General features: G+C 62.7%; 1 protein-coding gene across 2 annotated transcripts in view; it reads right to left on the bottom strand.

The window, feature by feature from the left end:
* Positions 1-13,579, bottom strand: part of ZNF423 (zinc finger protein 423) — a 226,990-nt gene that overhangs the window by 24,145 nt on the left and 189,266 nt on the right. For both annotated transcript variants that reach the window (XM_070398325.1, XM_070398326.1), the window contains one exon: positions 588-719. In XM_070398325.1, the coding sequence (XP_070254426.1) occupies positions 588-719 (132 nt within the window). The remainder of the gene's footprint in view (positions 1-587; positions 720-13,579) is intronic.

The raw sequence follows: 13,579 nt of genomic DNA, 5'->3' as shown, positions 1-13,579 counted from the left end.
CCCTCCCCAGGGTGGGCTTCCTGCCTGGCAGACGGCAGATGTTGGGGGAGGCAGGGGGAGGCCAGGCTCCCCGGCGCACACCGGCTGCCATCTGGGCAGCGGAAGGGGGGCCGGCAGAGCCCCCGAGACCGGCCTGGGGCTGGGATGGACAGCCGCTTGCCTGGGCCGGCAGCCAGCCTGGGGGCTTGACCGGCAGAGCTGCCCTTGACCTCTCCAGCCTGGAGCATGGAGGGAACACGGGCTGAGCTGGGCGGGGAGGAGGCGCGGCCAGGAGAGCCACTGCTGCTGGACAGAGCGCAAGGTCACGGAGGCGAGGCTGGAGCCCATGCCTCCAAATCAGAGGGCGAGGCTGGGCCAGCGAGGACTCGCCGCAGCTGAGAGCAGGGCTGAGGGGAGGGCCAGGGAGGCAGCCACTCACCAGCCTCCCAGGAGAGGCACAGAGCAGGGGGCAGGGCCACGGGGCAGGTCCGCAGGGCAGCGGGGCTGGGGGTCCCTCGGGCCCGCCCCAGGAGCCCAGGGTCCCTGTCACGCCGGACGCCTCTGCTGGGGTCCCCTCCCTCTCCCCACGCGCTCGGTGTGGCCCTTACCTGTGAAGCACACGGGGCACTTGAAGGTGCCGCCCATGCCCTCGAAGCTGTGCTCGATGAGGTGGCAGAGCAGCTTGGCCGGGGAGTCGAACATCTGGTTGCACAGCTTACACTCGTGGTTGATGCCTTCCTCTGCAAGAAAGCGGATGTCAGTGACCTGCACGCCACCCCACGCCACGGTCCTCCCTGCAGAGGCACCCCACACCACGCCACGCCCCTCCCTGCAGAGCCACGCCCCTCCCTGCAGAGGCACCCCACACCACGCCACACCTCTCCCTGCAGAGCCACGCCCCTCCCTGCAGAGGCACCCCACACCACGCCACGCCTCTCCCTGCAGAGGCACCCCACACCACGCCACGCCCCTCCCTGCAGAGGCACCCCACACCACGCCACGCCTCTCCCTGCAGAGGCACCCCACACCACGCCACACCTCTCACTGCAGAGCCACGCCCCTCCCTGCAGAGCCACGCCACGGCCCCCCGTAGAGCCACCACACGCCCCTCCCTGCAGAGCCACGCCCCTCCCTGCAGAGCCACGCCCCTCCCTGCAGAGCCACGCCACGGCCCCCCGTAGAGCCACCACACGCCCCTCCCTGCAGAGCCACGCCCCTCCCTGCAGAGCCACGCCCCTCCCTGCAGAGCCACGCCCCTCCCTGCAGAGCCACGCCACGCCCCTCCCTGCAGAGCCACGCCCATGCCACGCCCCTCCCTGCAGAGCCACGCCCACGCCATGCCACACCTCTCCCTGCAGAGCCCCCCCCCAGCCCCCACCCCCACCCCCGCACGCCACGGCCCTGCCCCCGATCCCCAGAACCCAGGCTGGTGTGGGGCTGCGGATGCCGATCCCCGTCCCAGCCCCAGACAGTCCAGTCACCCCCAGCTTACGGACCCCAGGGGACCGGCTCCAAAGAGCTGGCGCTTGAGGGCGCCATTTGCTGGGATTTGTCCTGCAGGTTCAGCGGCAGGCCGCACAGGCCACCTCAGACCGTGTCACATGGAGAGGGCCCCAGGATGGGGTCCAGCCGGGACTTTAACAACCCAATAGAATATTTACTGAGCATGGACTATGTGCCAGGCGCCTTGAGCTGGGGATTGTGGGGGGGGGGGGGGGGGGCGATGCTGTCCCCCATTCTAGTGGTGAGGCAAACGGATCGTACACAAATATGATTAACAGTAACAGTAATGAGGTGCCGTGGGAACATGGGAGTCCTCCCGGTGGGTCGGAGCAGGAGTTCTGGGGGCCGGGGCAGGGCGGGGGTGAGAGCCGAGGGGACACATGGACGCGCACTGCAAAGGGCCTCTCGCCACCGGGGGACTTTGGGATTGTCCTCTCAGAGCAGCGGTTCTCAGCCTGTGGGTCGCGACCCCTTTGGGGGTCGAACGACCCTTTCACAGGGGTCGCCTAAGACCATCGGAAAACACATATATAATTACATATTGTTTTTGTGATGAATCACTATGCTTTAATTATGTTCAATTTGTAACAATGAAAATACCTCCTGCATATCAGATATTTACATGACGATTCATAACAGTAGCGACATTACAGTGATGAAGTAGCAATGAAAATAATTTTATGGTTGGGGGTCACCACAACATGAGGAACTGTATGAAAGGGTCGCGGCATGAGGAAGGTTGAGAACCACTGTCTCAGAGGGACGGGCAGCCACCGGAAGGCATCGCACAAAAACACGGGCAATGAGGTGCTCTGTGTTATGCTTTGGGCAGGTGGCCCACCCCGTGGCTCCCACACAAAGGCAGGCACCCTGTCCGGCTTCCAGATGCGAACCTGGCTCCACCGCCCCACCTGGGAGCTGCGGAGACCCCGAACATCCACCCAAAGGCTCCCGGGGAAGAGGCGGTGCCCTGAGCACCCGCGTCACGCCCACGCCCAGAGCCCAGGCCTCGCAGCCCCACCCGGAATCCACAGGGCAGAGTTCAAATCCTGGCTTCTCCAAACCTCAGTTCCTGCTAGTGAATAAGGGCACCCGGGCCCTGCCCCACGGGCTGTGAGGAAGGGAGGGGCTGGCACTGGGACTGCAGTGGCCCAGTGGTCTTCTGACCAGTGTGACCCCAAAATAAAGTCTTTTTTTAAAAAAGTTACCACCATCCAAAAACAGCCTTCCTCTTCTATTTGATGTGAGGATTAATTAAGCTAATAACATTAATTACGAAGAAAAGGGTTGTTTTTGTTTTCAATGTTTTATCCTCGATTTCAGAGCGAGGAAGAGAGAGAAATAGAAACACTGATGAGAGAGAAACACCCATTTGCTGCCTCCTGCTGGGGATCGAGCCCGAAACCCAGGCATGTGTCCTGCCTGGGAATCGAACCGGCGACCTCCTGGTGCCTGGGACGGCACTCAACCACTGAGCCACACCGGCCGGGCAGAGAAGGGGTTTCGACCCGCCCCCGCACACAGCAAGTGCTCAATAAGTGCTTGCCGCCAGCTCCGCGTATCCGAGAACATTATCTGGGACAGCCAAGGACACGGGCTCCCTTCGGGCTCCCGGGGGCCCAGCCTCACCACGGGCGCCAGGTGCTCTGATTTGCCCGCAAAGGCAAGAATTCGGTAGCAGAGGGGCTCTGCCGGTGGCAAGACACAAACACAGATGGGCTGAGGCTCTCAGCCAGCCCCTGGGTCCCCGGGCCCTGGCAGGGGCTGGCAGCGACAGCAGGCGTCCCCCCGGCCGGGCACCCTGCCACAGAGGCGCACACACACGTGGGCGTGCCAGTGGGCCTGCCCCACATAGCCCACTGGCGGCATCTACCGGGTGTTTGTCGTGCCCCTGGAGCCCTGGCAACTAGGCCACACGCACCCGGCAGAGATTCCGGCAGCTCTTCCACGGATCCTGGCGGAAAAGAATTCATTGACAAGTTCAGGGACACGGGGCGGGCTCAGCACGCACAGGCCCCATGCACGTCCTCCTCTTCCCTCGGGGAGACTGTCACCGTAATTAGAGATGGCCTCCAATGTGGGGGGCTGCCTCAGAGACCCCCAGCGCACCCCCTGCCCCACAAACCATGCTTCTCAGTGCCTGGAATCGAGTATGGATTCAAGGAATGAAAAATGAATGAATGAATGAATGGGAGACAGCACCCTTGCACATGGCCTTCCTATCAGAATGGGGAAGCCTCTTGGACATTAATGAGGCAGAGAGTATGTGAAAAAGACATTGTAGGGAGGACTCTATGACCTTTTGTAACATAAGCTGAACCTCAGAATTCACCCTGCTGGCTGGGAAAAACACATTTCCAGAAAAGAAAAAAGTAGGCTCAGAGAATCTGACCGTATTCTGAGTTAGTACAGCCTTGGGGGGATGGCGAGAGGGGTTGCTCTGAATCCTTCCCCATCCGTGTGTGTCCCACCTGGACACCTCCTCCAGGCAGCCTCCCCGGACTATGCCAGCACACACAGCTGCTCCTGGCTGGGCAGAGCGACCCTGGATTCATCTCACCATATCCGACGAGTCTTTCTGACCCTGGCAACCGGGCGAGGGGCACAGATGCTGTCTTCTCCTCCTCAGAGTCCCGAAACATTAAGTCCCGCCTGGGTCCACAGGAGAGGCTCGGGAAATACTCACTGAGAAGAGATGCCCCAGGCGGGCCCTCCCCTTGCCCGCCAGCGCCCCCCGGCCAGGCTGAGATGGCGAAGGAGGATTTACTGCTCTGCCGAGCGAGGCCTCCAGCCACTTGGCCGTGAACGGAGCCGTGCCCGCCTGACACATGAGCACCAGGAGGACAAAGAAGGCTCCTGCAGCTTATAATCCGAGGCATCGGGGCCGACAGCCCCTTTCCGTCCTCCGAGTGCCGAGCGATTCGTCAGCGGGTCCCCCTGATTCATAGACGCAGCTACGCCGCACACACATTCATAAATACGCGCCCAGTCAGGCAGCGGGGGCCGCGGCCGTTCCACAGCCAGGCAGCCGCCACTGCAACAACTCGCAGCCCCACACCAGCGTGGACGGGAGGTTCCAGGCTAATTGGATCCACGTTCCTGCTTCTCCCCGAAGTGCTGAAAATGGGGAGATGGGAGAGGAAAATAAAGGCAGGAAGACGTCAAAGGGAGGTGCGAACAGCAACGCCTGAGGGTCCCTCCGCCTGGGAAGCACTGCGTTCAGGGCAGCCCATCTGGTCTGCAAATCTCTTGAAGAAGGAGGCCCTATCCCCACAGAAGGGGTGGGAGGTGCTCCGTGGGGTGTCCGTTATGTGCACCTCTGCCCAGGAAACCACCCAGGAAAACGTGTGGGGGACCTAGTTAGAGGGCGGCGCTCCTCTGCGCACCTGTGACCAGGTGGGCCAGCCCGAGGTGACCAGGTGGGCCAGCCCCAGGTGACCAGGTGGGCCAGCCCCAGGTGACCAGGTGGGCCAGCCCCAGGTGACCAGGTGGGCCAGACCGAGGTGGCCAGGTGAGCCAGACCGAGGTGACCAGGTGGGCCAGCTCAGGTGACCAGGTGGGCCAGACCGAGGTGACCAGGTGAGCCAGCCCGAGGTGACCAGGTGAGCCAGCCCAGGTGACCAGGTGGGCCAGACCGAGGTGACCAGGTGAGCCAGACCGAGGTGACCAGGTGGGCCAGCCTGAGGTGACCTGGTTAGCCAGCCCGAGGTGACCAGGTGGGCCAGACCGAGGTGGCCCAGGTGGGCCAGCCCGAGGTGGCCCAGGTGGGCCAGCCCGAGGTGACCAGGTGGGCCAGCCCGAGGTGACCAGGTGGGCCAGACTGAGGTGGCCCAGGTGGGCCAGCCCGAGGTGACCAGGTAGGCCAGACCGAGGTGACCAGGTGGGCCAGCCCGAGGTGGCCAGGTGGGCCAGACCAAGGTGACCCAGGTGGGCCAGCCAGAGGTGACCAGGTGGGCCAGCCTGAGGTGACCAGGTGGGCCAGACAGAGGTGACCAGGTGGGCCAGCCGAGGATGCTGACAGACTTCACCTCCTCTGTCATCTCCACCCCGCCACGTTGACAACCTCTCATTCTGTCCCAAGTCGCAGGGTCCAAAGACAGCAGCCCCCTCGAGAATGACTTTCCAGAGCTCTCTGAGAGCGCACAGCACTCGGGGGACCTGGTGCAGAATGGCAAGGCTGCCTGGGAACCCGGGGCGCAGGATTCTGCGAGCGAAGACCTCTCCTTTCTGTTCCTTTTGTTTGTTTTAATAGCACAGGACAGGCATCTGCAAGTGAGACCCACACATACAACTCAGGTGGGTTATGCAGCCCGACTCACGTGCAATGCAGATTCCGCCAGCTCCCTGCGCCCCTACTTGCCTCCCGGTCCCCAGAAGTGGGGGTTGGCGCCAGGAGTCTATTGAGTTATTACGATTTTTTAAAAATATATTTTTATTGATTTCAGAGAGGAAGGGAGAGGGAGAGAGAGATAGAAACATCAACGATGAGAGAGAACATCGATCAGCTGCCTCCAGCACCCCCCACACTGGGGATGGAGCCCGCAACCCGGGCATGTGCCCTGACCGGGAATCGAACCGTGACCTCCTGGTGCATAGATCGCCACTCAACCACTGAGCCACGCTGGCTGGGCTATTATGATTTTTAAAAATTAAAAAAAAAAAACATCAGCACTGCCAAACAACCCAGCCAGCCCGAACATCCCAGAGTGTGTGTGTCTCTCTCAACTCTGCTCAGGAATAATAAGTGTTAATTTTACACTTCATTTCTCAAAAAAAAAAAAAAATAATAATAGGCTGTGCTTTTGCTTAAAACCAAGTCGGCCTGCTGGCACCTTTCAGGCTGAAACTGTGTCAGCCGAGAGAGGCGCGGGCTTTGTGGGGCAGCGCCGTGCGGCGATGACAGTCCCTGCGCCGTCCTCCGCGCCGACTTTTGTCTCCGCAAGCATTTGATCCCTGGCAGACACACACTTATTTCCATACGGGACTTGGGGGAAGCCGGGAGGAGAGAGAGCTGATTGCCAGAACCTGAAGGTGGAGCGCAGGTGGGCCCCGCCGAGGTCAAAGGCAGGCCTGGGCCGCTCTCGGAGGCCGCAATTTGCTGCCGGGAGGGAGGGGCGGCGGGCGGCAGGCCGTGGGCAGGGCATTGTTCCCCAGCTCTCACACTCCCGTGACTGGGCCCTCCTCTAAGCCGGGGCCCCACGAGGGAAGCTGACCCAAGAGTGGTGTCCTTAATGCGTGTCCCCCTCCGGCCGAGAACCAGGAACTGGCTGTTGGCGGTTCGTACAGGGGCCTCACTGGCCTCCTCCGAGCAGGGAGCACCGATGAAGGAGGCAAAGTCAGGTTCCATCGCTCACTTGCTGTGTGTGCTTGGGTAAGTTACTTAACCTCTCTGGGCGTCAACGGTTCCTGCTGGCTGGCTGCTCTGCCCCAGGACCGTCTCCTCCTCCCCTCCTTCACTCAAGTGTCTGCTCAAAGGAGACTTCCTCCAAGAGAACGCTGCAGACACCCCGCTAACACGGCACACACCCCATCCTTTCCAGCAACTCAACCACCTTTAATTTCCTTCTTAGTGCTGGCAACCCCCTGGTATATTACAGAGTTGATTGTTTTTTTAGCCAATTCTCTCTCTCTCTCTCTCTCTCACACACACACACACACACACACACACACACACTCACATATACTCCACGAGGGCTATGCTGCTCATTGCTACATCCCCAGTACCTAGGAGAGAACCTGGCACATAGTAGGCACTCAATAAACAGGCAGTGGATGATTTGTGTAAAGCGCTGAGTAGGATGCTTGGAATGTGGGGGAGGGGTGCTGGTAAACTCGGGGTACCACACACCATCCCCAGAAGTGGGGGCTGGTACCAGCATCTGCTGCCTTTAGGACGTGCATCTTGGCCAGCTCCAGGAGCAGTGGCGTGGAGGGTCTCGCTCACCTGCCAACCAGGCAGGAAGCGTGGACAGGCAGGGCCACCCCTGCTCCTCGGTCACCTGGATCACTCAAAAACTACAGGTGAGGCGAGTGGACAGGCGCGCTGGCCGGCCACAGCTCCGACGGACAGGAGGGCTGGGCTATCCGGGTGAGGGGAGGAGGCAGCCCCACCTCTGACCGTGTGGGCAGTCCTGGCCACCACGGGCTGCCTCCGTCACCAGCTCAGGGAACGAACGCCACCACGCTTCAACTCCACAGCTCCGGGGGCTGAGCCCACGCCCACCCCAAATATCCAGTCGGCAAAGACCTACCAGGCCCAAAGCCCGGGCTCAGACACACACCGGAGACGTGGAGATAAGGAACACGGGGCACAGGGCCGGGCATTCGTCCAGGGAAACTTGGGGGTAAGAGGGGACCCTAGGATATGTCCCCCTCTGACGCCACCCCAACAAATAAGCGACCACAAACAGGTGCAGAGACCTGGGCCGACAGGGGGTGGAGGGGCTCAGCCCTTTGTTCTAAGGAACAAAGACCTTTGGGCAGAGAGAGAAGAGGCAGAGAATGCTATGGGGCCGCAGGTCAGGCTGCTGATCTGTTCATTTGTCCTCAAATACCACCAGGAAATGAACCCAGGTGAGCTGAGGGCGGGGCAGGGTGGCATTTGGGCTTGGAGTTGACGCCGGCAACCGAGACAATGTGGCCTGTGGGGCCGACCTCACCAGAGGCCAGGCGGGAATCGGGCGCGTGTGCGGGGACAAGGGCTGATCTTGGGACCCCCAGCCCCCCACCCCGGCTGCCCTCAAGCAGCTCCAGCCGGGGTGGGCAGTGTGGTCCCCAGACAGGAGCCCCGGGGAGCTGGTCGGAAATGCAGACTCTCAGGCCGCACCCAGGCCCGCGAGCAAGCGAGCGAGAAAGGGCCCAGATGGGCGTGCGTTCGGGTCTGGGCGGCGCTGAGCTCCACCGAGTGCTCAGGGGACACGGGCCCTGCTGGAACCCTGCCCTGTGTGCTCAGAGCCATCACACGGCTTTTACCGAGCGCGCACGCTACGATCTCCAAAAAGGTACAAGTTTTCTAGAGCCCACACCCCTGGAGGCTGAGAAACAGCCTGAGAGCGGGAGACACGCTCCTGTTATCCCGACTGGGTGGGTGGCGTCGGGGTCTGCGGAGGGGGCTGCTGGAGACCCGGGGGTAGAGGCGTGGGGCATACCCCGGGCCCCAGCACGGCACCCCCACTTCCCTAATTAATCCTGAAAGACAGGCTGTGCCCTCCTGCCTTCCCGGTGGGGCCCCTTCCCCGGCCCCGCTGGTCAGGAGGGACCCATCTCGGTCCCCTGCGTCTCACGGAGGCTTATAAATGAGCTCGGGCAGCCCGCTCCGGGCCCCGCGGGATGGAGCCTCCTCCGCACGGAGCCCTGACAATTAGGCGGCCTGCATCTTGAAAGGCGTGGGATTGATGGCATGGACAGTCACAGCATCACCTGGGGAGCTGGGTGTAGTCCTCCAATGGGGGGGGGGGGGGGGACTGAGGTCGGTTGCCGTGGCAACGGAGAATGAGCTCAACCTTGTAACTGACCCTTATCTTTTTTTGATCTGTGGGCCACTTGGGGCCAAGGCTTGAAATCAACTGGAAAATAATCCGGTCACATATCAGAAAGAAAACTAGTCAGACTTCCTTACCCAGGTACCCACCAGCCATCCCCCTGCCGCCACGACGCCGCGTCACAGGTCTGCGCGGAGACCGCCGACCGGCAGGAGGAAGGGGTGGCCGAACGCCCCGATAGCAGTGCGACGTTGCTGTGCCCACCGTGGAAAGGGTTGCCCACCCCTGCGCCCCTCCACTCATTCTTGCCAGGAGCACTGGGCCCTCCTGCCGTCCGGCATCCAGTGACACTGCACCCAGGAGGTGTCGAGATGGGGCTTGAGAAAGGAGGGCCGAGAGGGGGGACAACCTCCCTCCTGGGGGGAGGCCTGGCTGGCTCAGCCACTGCCGCCCGCGCCCCGGGGTTCCCACGGCAAGACCCGCCATCTGGCCGGGGCCGAGTCCAGGATGCCGCTCTCTGAGTCCCAGGACTCTGCTGCTCCCTCCCCCGAAACTGCAATCAGAAGGCTCCAGATGGCTCCTCGGACCACCTGCTCCCAGGAGCCCGTCAGATGGATCTTAGCTGGGGGTCAGCTAAGCCTGAGGACGAGGCCGGTAAAGGCCCCTGGAGGTTTCCCGTCACAGCAAACAGGACAGCTCGGCTGACGCTCCCCCCCGCCCAAACCCTGTTCCGACAAGAGGAGCTCCTCTGGAAGGACACATGGCTGAGGAGGCAGCGGGGTGCTCAGGCCCCACCCAGACGCAGAGCAGACACGGGGCGGGCACTGCTCTCCAGGCCTCAGTGTCCTCGTCCGAGAAGTGGGGAGGGAGATGGCCCTCGCGGGGCTGTTGAACAGAGGGGGCGAGAGAGCCAGGGGATTAAATCTGATCACGGTGCTGCCGCCCCGCCACTCTGTCACCGGACTCTGCTCCTGTGATTCCGGCCGCGACTCCGCCCTGAGATGCACCACAGCCCGGGTTTAGGGAGCACCTGCCGTGGCAGGTCCTGGGCCGACATGATGCCCCTCTGTCAGTGCCTCTGTCACTTTCCCCATCTGGACGCCCTTCCACCTCCGGCCACTCCCACATTTGCAACAGCAGAACTCGGATCCGACTTCAAACCCTCCTGTCCAACCGTGGCTGGAGGCAGCTCCCTGCTTCCCTCACCCCTCAGGTGTCCCCAGGACCAAAGTCCCGTGTGTGTGTGTGTGTATGTGTGTGTGTATGTGTGTATGTGTGTGTGTGTGTGTGTGTGTGTGTGTGTAGATCTTCTCAGCATCCCATTCCTGAAACTCAGCGGGATCTCCCTGCAGGTCAAAGCAGGGCCTGAGATGCGGGTGTGACTCAGGTTCACCTGCCGCCCGGGCCTCCCTCATGGCCGGGCCCAGTGCCCTAAGGACCTCGAACAGAGGCGGCCCCGCTGGACGGGTGCGGAGGGAGGGGGCTCCTCCAGGCACCCCGATCCGCTCGCCCGCTGCCAGGGAACCCAGCCCCGGGAGCCAGCAGCCCCAGGTGGTCTGAGAAAATGCGCCGCCTTTGCAGGGGGTCCTGCCTACGAACTTCTCACGGCGACCGCCCGTCCTGGGCCCCTCGGCACGTGAGCGTCTGGGACATTCGGGACATGGTGCCTAGATGAGCTGGCAAAAGAGAAGCCACACCCTGGCCGGTGTGCCTCAGTGGATAGAGCGTCGGCCTGAGGACCGAAGGGTCCCGGGTTCGATTCCGGTCAAGGGCACGTACCTCGGTTGCAGGCTCCTCCCTGGCCTGGGTCCTGGTTGGGGCTCCTGCAGGAGGCAACCCATTGATGTGTTTCTCTCACATGAATTTTCTCTCTGTCTTTCCCTCTCTCTTCCACTCTCCCTAAGAATCAATGAAAAACTATTCTCAGGTGACGATTAACGAGAGAGAGAGAGAGAGAGAGAAGTCACCATCCAGGCCTGGACACGTCACCGAGAGGCGGGAGGGGCCCCCCACGGCCCCCCGCTGGACAGCGAGAGGGGGTTGCAGTGGGTGGCAAGTCAAGCCTGCGGACCGCGGGCCTCCACTGGGTCAGGAGGGGGACTTGGTGCCCTAAAGATGTGAGGGCTTCTCTGCCTCCAAACCTCTAGAACTGGGGCTCAGGGGCCTGACACACCGAGTGAAGACGGTCCCTGCTTCTTGACAGGCCCCTCACCTGCAGGAGACCAGGCCCCTCTGAACAGGAAGATCTGCCACACACACCCCACCCCGGGCCCTCCGTGAACACGGGCAGCCTGACCGTCCTCAGTCCTTAACACGCCGACGCCCCCGGACAACGTCCCGACCTTCAGGTTCCCCACAGCAAGGCGACTTCGGGGAAAACCCACCGCGCCAACCATCCTCAGTCAACGGCTCCAACAGTGAACGTGACAGGCAGGCCGCAACCCTCCTGTCGCCCCCGCTTCCTCTACCAGGGCTTTCCTCTGGCTGACGTCATCCCCCCACCCCGGCCAGATCTTTTTTTAAGATATATTTGTATTGACTTCAGAGAGGAAGGGAGAGGGAGATAGAAACATCAATGATGAGAAAGAATCATGGACTGACTGCCTCCTGCACGCCCCCCACTGGGGATGGAGCCCGCAACCCGGGCCTGTGCCCTGACCGGGAATGGAACCGTGACCTCCTGGTTCATAGGTCGATGCTCGGCCACTGAGCCACGCCGGCCGGGCATTTTTTAAATGAGCCGTAGCAACGCATCGATGAGCCAGACGGCACCAGCGTGTGCCCACGCGAGCGCCCACACAGAACTCGCTTTGCGGGAGTCTCGGGTAGACCCGGGACGGTCCCGACGTGACTGACACTGCACACAAGCAGACCTTGGGCTCAGCCCGGACGTGGCCATTCCCCACGCCCTCCCCTCTGACCCTGCTCCCTGGGCCCGGCACCATCACTGCTCTGTGCCCGCCTAAGACAGGACGGAGTTGTATGAGACGCATCCGCACCTGAGAACCTGGGTGCCCCTGCTGGGCTCTCGCCGGCTCCCACGCGTGGCTGGGAAGGTGTTCCGGCAAGACCTGCGTCACCACCACGACTCTCTCCCCACTTCACAGACAGGAGACGGAGGCCTGGAGGGAAACGCCCCGCCCAGGGTCCGGCTCTGAGTCTGGGTGGGGCCGGGAGCATCCTCCGGGCTGCTTACCCACCTCTTACGGGACTTCTCAGGCGCCGGGACACAGGGGGGGGGCGGGATGTCCAGGCCCCTGCCCCACAGAGAAGGGGCCCGCCCGGTGTGGGGCGATGGAGAGAGCGGAGGGGAGCTGGTGTGTGGCAGCCCCCAGCCACTCGGACGTCCTGAGCAACCCTGCCTCCTGCCTCCGCGGGGTCAGAGCGGCCGGCCTCGGGGAGGTGGCGGCTCCAAGGCTCCCAGGCCAGCTGCCGCCTGCCCAGGCCTGCGCCCGGGTGAGATTGAGGCTGACAGGCTCTGGGGCCGGAGGAGCTGGGCAGGAGGCTTGGCAGGGAGAGAGGCAGGGGGAGCAGCTGGGCTCCCAGGGCCTGGAGCCCCGCCTGGGGGTGGGGGGCGGCGCCCAGCAAGGGGCCACCCCTCACCCCTCCAGTCTGGGAGTCCTCAACGCTCCTGTCCATCCGAGGCCGGGGTCCTATCGCCACCCCTTCCCTTGCGGTCCCGTCAGCTCCCGGAGAGGCGGCAGAAAGCTGCGAAGACCCAGGATCTGCATTTTGGATGCTAATTTGACAGAAAGGAGTGGGCATGGGGGAGTGTTTACAATCAGCACCGCAATGAGCCCACAAACGACGCCAGTATTTCATACGCTTGTTAGAAACAAATCACCCTCCGCCGATGCTTCCTCACTGATGAATCATACAGGGCTCAGCACACAAAGAGCAAATCCAAGAGGAAGGTCTGTCTCCGGCCCCATCCTTGGCAGCCACGCCGGGAGCCTGAGCCGCCCCCCTGCCCCCCAGCACCTGTCCCCAGTCCCCCCCGTCCCGCAGCCTCCCCAGGGGTGGCAGATCATTGGCACCAGCCCGGTCTCCATGCCCACCCTTCTCCCCGCCCCCACCCATCCAGGGCCTACTCGAGGCTCAATCCGTCCTTCTGCCGCCCCCCTGCCAACCCCCCCAGTCCTCTGCGGGAGCAGATCCGATCCAGCTAATTTGCATAATGATGAAGCCCTCCAGCGCGGGCTGGGCCTGGGGAGGGTTGGGAAGAAATATGCCCTGTCCTTCCGAGAGACACACAGAGGGCTCCGCGGGGCCCGGGAGGAGGGGGCGCCCGGCAGGGGGGCGGGGGCGCGAGGAGCGGGCAGCGCGCCCGCCGAGCACAGCTCGGCTCCGTCGCCCGCTGAGCCCGTGTCCAGCTGGCCCCGCGGAGGAAAGACTGCCCAGGGCTGGAAACCAGCGGGACGCCGGGCTCAGAGTGCCGGCTCCAGACGCGGGCGGGCGGACCCGGGTCATAGCGACCGCCACTCTCGGCTGGATGACCTTGGGCGGGCGGCTGACCTCTCTGAATCGCAGCAGGAGCCGACGAGGCAGCCGGTGAAACTCTGATTAGACAGGCGGAGAGGAGGCAGCCACTCTCGGCCATTATTAACGTAACACCA

Source organism: Myotis yumanensis, unplaced genomic scaffold, assembly GCF_028538775.1.
Source record: "Myotis yumanensis isolate MYYU_CA2020_CCGP unplaced genomic scaffold, mMyoYum1.0.hap1 SCAF_18, whole genome shotgun sequence".
Taxonomy (NCBI): Eukaryota; Metazoa; Chordata; class Mammalia; order Chiroptera; family Vespertilionidae; genus Myotis; species Myotis yumanensis.
The sequence above is the reverse complement of the archived record's forward strand: the minus strand, read 5'-3'. Positions and strand labels throughout refer to the sequence as shown.